This window comes from Buceros rhinoceros, unplaced genomic scaffold, assembly GCF_000710305.1.
Source record: "Buceros rhinoceros silvestris isolate BGI_N320 unplaced genomic scaffold, ASM71030v1 scaffold9772, whole genome shotgun sequence".
In the NCBI taxonomy this organism is placed as follows: domain Eukaryota; kingdom Metazoa; phylum Chordata; class Aves; order Bucerotiformes; family Bucerotidae; genus Buceros; species Buceros rhinoceros.
This window is the reverse complement of record NW_010397176.1, coordinates 67,529-74,014: the sequence shown is the minus strand read 5'-3', so window position 1 is coordinate 74,014 and position 6,486 is coordinate 67,529. Positions and strand designations below refer to the sequence as shown.

Sequence of the window (6,486 nt, the reverse complement as noted above, 5' to 3'; positions counted from 1 at the left end):
GCATTCCTGACCATAAATGACTCTCTGGTACCGAACATGGTTATTCCCCGGTTTACTGGAGGTCTGTATCCAAAGGGAAAGCACTATCCGTATCCTAAGGTAAGATGAGTGTGAATGCAGACCTTGTTCAATGACAGTAAATACCAGATGGAAGGAGTGTTTCTAGAGAGTAACAGAGGCTGATTTTGTTCGTGTTGCTTTTCAGGGAATAATAATTACATTTCTTCTTCAGTAGACTGTAACACCTTTTGCTGGAAAGAAACTATTGGCTGAAGGGTCAGCAGACAAACTGATTTGCAGTAATTTCATCATTGATACATGGCTTGGTAAAATCAGTCCACCACTTCTGAGAGAAGGGTAATATGTCTGAAGGCCTGCACAGAAAAAAAGATACTCTCAGAGCTGTACTGGAGTCATACATGCTGTGTTCAGAGTGCTGGACATGTTTCATTGCAGTTATATAGATCTCAGCAAATTATGATGTTATTAATAAATGTGGCAGACTGGCCTTGAATAAGAAAATCCACAGTGAAATCTTCTCCTGGCCATCAAAATGGGGGGAAAAAAATACAGCTATCACTGAGTTTCAGAAGATTTATAGCAGGGTTTTTAAATACATATTAGAAAGTGAAAGAACAGCCCAGACAGGGATAATGTCTTAAACCACTCCTCATTGTCCAGGGATTTCCTGATTAGGAGCCTCCCCAGCCTTTGTTTTTGTGCTGAGCTCCAGCACTGGTATTATCTTCCAACTTACCAGTTACCCAGCCCTTATACGCAATTTCCAAGTGTCTGAGTTCCTTTGTGACAGGATGTGTAGTTCCACGTGTGTGGTATGCCTTTGACATTTCAAGGGAAGTTCATTGAGGACTTTTAAGAAAATATTACTGTTACCTTACTCTTGCTGGCACTTTTTGGTAATGATTCTTGATGGATGAAACAATAATATGTACGATACAAATATGCTGTATTTGTGCTATGAAATAATACTATAAAATAATGAAGTAAGAGTATTTTCAAAGGTAGTTTACATGCTTTCATGGCAAAAACACTTGAGTGACAGAGCAAAGAAAAAAGGAATATTTATAAAAGTCAGCTTTGTAAACAAGAAATTAGTAATTCCATTTCATTAGCAATTCAGCATAAAAGTGATACACAATACCACTGCAGAATGTCATTAACAAAAAAACATTTTCTTTATTTAATGTCTCCATTTAATGTCAATTTAGCTACCCATTAGACATGAAGCTTCTGGTATAGCAACAGAGATGAAGAAAAAAATCTGCATTATTATAGATTGAAACCATTTTAGATAATTATATCTATGATTAAAAAGTAGAATGAAACCCACATGTGTTTGTATATACTGGAACACATGCATCTGTGAATGTCATATGCACAGACTGTATTTAAAAAAAAATGAAAAAGAAAGTTTAAATTTTGTTACATTGAGGACAAAGATTTCAATCTAAAGAGCTCACACACTACTAAACAAATGTTTTGAGTATCGTACAAAATTTATGCTATTGAAATTGTCATGAGACTCTGAGTGGTAGAGGAGTTGAGGCTGTTCACTGTCGAGGGAGATGGGGATGTGAGGGTTTTCTGCCCAAGCAGAAAAACCACCCTCAGCTGCCTGAGTCCACTGCAGGCTGTGGGAATGCTCGATGTTCACCCCATTGACCTCAGCAGCTCCCCAGCTGCAGGGACAGACCTTGGGTTGAGCTAGAGGCCACTGCTGTTGAGCCGTAGCTCAGACATATCCACAGAGCAGATGCAACAGAGCAGGACACACCATGAGAACCTGTAGCAGAGACAGTACATTGGGGCAGTCAGCCCCTAATGGAGACGGATCAGCCTGGCAGCCCACGCTGGGCAGTGCTATGCCAGACCCCTGTGCCACATCCAGAGCAGGGCTGGGGATGACAGAGCTGGGGTAGTGCTGTACTTCTGCACTTCATGTTCGGGGTTAGCACTGATCTGTCCGTGCCTGCTGTGAAGGTGTGCTGCACAGTACCTCCCTACAACTCCTAGTAATGATGGCTAGTATTTACTCACAGCAGCCCTCCCAGTGAGAGTACTTGGATACCACTGAGCAGTTAATGTAGGGTTCAAAGGATGTAAGAAGACTGCAGTTGTGTCCTAAGGACTTCATCTCTCGGTAGATTTCTTCCCCACTTTTGCATTTGTGTAAGCTGTGTTCATGCAAAGATACCTTTTGAAAGACCACATTTGTTTTGAGGGAAGTGTAAAAATTTTTATGAGGGAAAAAAAAAACCAGGAGTCTAATTAAATGCATTTTCAAAACTTTTTTTTTAGAACTAGTGAAAATACACTTATTTGTCCCCCATATCACCCAGAAATGAGTAGATACAGCATTCAGACTATATTTTGAGATAAGTCCAGTTTCTAAAGGGAATTTGTGGGTGTATTTCAGCCAAGCTATTTTGCATTTCTAAAAACCTCTGTAAAGAGCCAGATGTACAGCTTCATAGTTTATTATGATTAAATCTGTAGAATCTGATTTTACCTTGTTCTTCCAATATTAAAGAGTAGGCAGCCTCATTAAGAGACACACTTTCATCACCCATATCCCAACGATGCTATAGAGTGTAGTATGACTTATGTGAAAAAGAAGCTGGAATGTGATACGGCTGGGGCAGGGATGCAGGACTAGCAGCCGGCCCTGCAGGGCCTTGCCTTCTGTCTCCAGTCCTTTTTTCACTTCATCTCAGGAACCTCCCTTAGTAATGAGCCGTGTCACCGGGAGGAGAACAATCCCAGCTTCCTGTGTAGCATCGGGATTTATCAGGCTCTTCCCAGTGGGTACATATTAAACTGCCATTTTATTCCCCTTTAGCAACAAGAAGCGCTTTGTTTCTCTCGGAGCTGGCATACAAAAGCAGCTGGGTGCTGAGCAGGGCCAAAAATAGATGTTTCCGTCTCAGCAAGCCAGGGAAGGAACACAGGGGGAAAATCGTGAAGAAAGAGGAGGAAGAGGAGGAATGTTATCCCAGATACAGGACAGCTTTTTGGAAGAGGGAACAATAGTGTGTGGGAAAGTCTGCTGGAGGCTGGGTTATCTGACGGTTTAAGGACTGGCTGTGTTTTTGCAGCTGACTTTACTGAACTGGGCCAAACTACTTCTAGCGTTGGTCCCTTGCTCTGCGCAGGAGGGTCTGCCGTTGGTAAAGGGCAGGGAAACAATTATTCAATATTCATTTTTTAAACTATATAATTTGCATGGCTGTGAAATTATTTCTTTAAGGTTTTAAAATTGCAATAACTTCTCATTATTATAAAGATACTGAATTATGTTAATAAGTGAATCTATTTAGCTGTCACTGATTCAGTGGCTCTAAAGCTCCTATTTTCTTTTTTCAAAGGCAGGTCAAACAAACCCAACAGTAAAGCTGTTTGTAGTTAATCTGTATGGACCGGCACATACACTGGAACTCATGCCACCTGACAGCTTTAAATCAAGGTATATAATTTCATTGTTTTGAAATTCATGTTTAATTTAACTGGACTGTCTCTTAGGCTAATCGTTGGCTTTTTACATCAGCACAACGCTTCTCTTTGAAATACACTTGATCTCTGTCCCTGTGGCTGAACATAATGACGATAAAGTAAAATACGGCTCGGTTGGATTGATGCTCCTCTTAAAAATCACAGGGATCTGATAGTTACTCATATCTGATGTCCTGAGAAGCTCCAATTCACTTGAAATATATGAAATTAAGAATTCTAAGCTATGGTCAAAGAGGCTGTTTCTGAGGTTGTTAGTGCATTCTCTCCAAGCTCCAATTCTCTCCAATTCTCTCCATTCTTTCCTTGCTGCATGACAACTTCTTTTTGCTTTCATTTTCTGAAATGAGATGGCAGAATGTAGGAGTGTATTACAAATGTGTAGAACACATTATCCGGGTATTCCCTCATTTAGAGAGAAATATTCTGAACTTTGCAGATCCAGTAGGTTATGAAACATTTTGTTTCTCATCACAGCTGATATATATGTGATAGAAGGTGGTGTGTGATGCCACTGGATCCCATAGACTAAGAAGGGCTGTGGTGTGTTTTTCAGGAGAAACTGCTTCAGAACCACTGAGCCAGTTTAACAGTCCCTTCGACTTTGGGGCTGAATAAATGAGGTCTGGGTGCAACCAATGGATCTCCTGCTGGATCTCTTACTGCCTTAAGCTGAGCTCCTGGTTACCTGTCCTCACTATGAGATGCCTTGAAACTTTTGTTTAAGGGCAAGAAATTTTTCTTCCTTTCTCATACGCATATTCCAGTTTATAGAGTTGCAGTTATATTAATTAAATTCCCATTGTGGTTTCAGTGCACATGCTAATGATCTTCTAATCCTAAATTATTATAGAATATATATAATAATAACAAAAACCAAGAGTTTCCATGGTCCAGATCTGGCTGCAGTTTAAGGGCCAGGGAAGTGCAACTTTCTCTCTTCACTCAGGGCATTTTCAGATTAATAAAGAGATGGAAAGGATTGGCAACTGTAAAGCTACCTCTAGGTAAAAAAAAAAAACAAAAAACCCCCCTCTGAATATAGTTGCTGCTTTTGGAGTTGCTACAAAACCCAAAATGTTTTTTGGTAATTGTTCCCATGACAATCAGGATGTTGACACTGGGCACTAATTCACAACCATTACAAACAATTTTGAGCTGGCATAGCTCTCTTCTACTACTTCTAATTGAGGTACCCAAATTTAGTCCAGGAATAATTTAATAGTGAATTATATCTTGCGATTATTTATGTCACCTCAAAAGCTTGCTGGTTGTGTTAGTGAAAGGAATGATTTTGTGCTTTTTCAAGTATTTTTTTTCTGTTGATGGGCCTCTACTGAAAAACACAATAAAGTCCCCTGCTGCTTGCTAACCCTCCATCAATTTAAGTGATAGTATAAAATCTGGAAGAGATTCCTTGCCATTAAGAGTAGTATCTTGACTCTCTTAAACTGAGTTAAAATTATGCTATAAATGTCAGAAGGGACAAAGAAGTAAAATGAGAAAGCAAAGTGTAAATGCCCAAGAAAAAAAAATCTTGAAAATGTTCTGATTTTATGGTTTCACTCTAGATTTCTCAGATACATTCTTCTTCCCCAGAAGACTGAAAATAAAAGTAGTATCAAAAGAATAAATATTGGTATCTTTAAACCTTTTTTGCATCTTGAGGTTAAAGACTCAATTTGTGGAATTTCTTTTGTGAGACTTAAAGGGACATCATTGCCTGATTTCTGAGTCCTTGGTAAAGATATTGTTGCTGTTTAATTGAAATAATATCCGTGTTTAAAATTCTGTTTTGCTGCTGCTGTATTGGAAGACAGAATAAAATTATTTAAACCTGGAGAAAACTTAGTTTCATCTTAATTTAAGTTATTAAAGTATAATATTCATGCTATAAAATTTAGAAAAATTGTATTGTTGTCAGCCATGTATATCATACATCTCACATTCTGACTCTGGATTTGAGGAGCAGTCAGTCATCAATCCATATATATTCCTATATCAATTTATACAGATATGAAGAATGAGCTGTCAACGGGCCTTTCCTAGAGTGGAGATCTTTAGAGTTTGTAATGGTTGGGAGGGGGGTTTTAATACAAGTAGCAGCTACTGTTAGTGATCAAGTTTTTTCAGTACCTTTCTAATCAATTCGTTATGGAGTCGTTAGCAAATAGGTAATGGGAGTCTCAGAATTAAATGGAATGTTGCATGATCATATTTAGTTTTGTGGATCTTTCAAGGCAGGAACAATTTGGAAATACATATTGTACAAGTCATAACCAACTGCTGTTAATGGGGGAGATTCACTCCTACACAGAGAAATCACACAAATGGGTAGGGAATGAGATTTCTGTTATTTATAACCATAAAAAGTAACATGCTGATTATCAGCTTTCCCCAAATTGTGTGCAGTGCAGGACCTCTGAAGGCACAAAACTGATTCTCTGGTTTTTAGGATATCTGGGAATTCGATGTAGATTGTGTGAATTAATGTGGCTGTTGTCTGCTTGGCCCTTAGTGAGGCCTTTGACACCGCTTCCCACAGCATTCTCCTGGAGAAACTGGCTGCCTGTGGCTTGGAGGAGTGCACTCTCTGCTGGATAAAAACCGGCTGGATGGCCGGGCCCAGAGAGTGCTGGTGAAGGGGGTTCAATCCAGTGGACAGCCAGGTACTAGTGGTGTCCCCTAGGGCCCAGTGTTGGGGCCTGTCCTCTTCAACATCTTTGTCAATGATCTGGCTGAGGGGATTGACTGCACCCTCAGTGAGTTTGCAGATGACACCAAGTTCGGTGGGTGTGTTGATCTGCTTGAAAGTGGGGAGGCTCCCCAGAGGGATCTGGACAGGCTGGATCCATGGGCTGAGGTCAGCTGTACGAAATTCAGTAAGACCAAGTGCTGGGTCCTGCACTTGGGCCACAACAACCCCCTGCAGCGTTACAGGCTGGGGGGGGAGCGGCT

General features: G+C 40.1%; 1 protein-coding gene across 1 annotated transcript in view; it reads left to right on the top strand.

Moving 5' to 3' along the window:
• The window catches only part of DPP10 (dipeptidyl-peptidase 10 (non-functional)), a gene marked incomplete at its 5' end in the record, with an annotated part of 78,288 nt that overhangs the window by 25,674 nt on the left and 46,128 nt on the right, over positions 1-6,486 (top strand). The window contains 2 exons of the mRNA XM_010146151.1: positions 1-99; positions 3,387-3,484. The exon at positions 1-99 is cut by the window's left edge and continues 1 nt beyond it. Coding sequence (XP_010144453.1) covers positions 1-99; positions 3,387-3,484 — 197 coding nt within the window. The remainder of the gene's footprint in view (positions 100-3,386; positions 3,485-6,486) is intronic.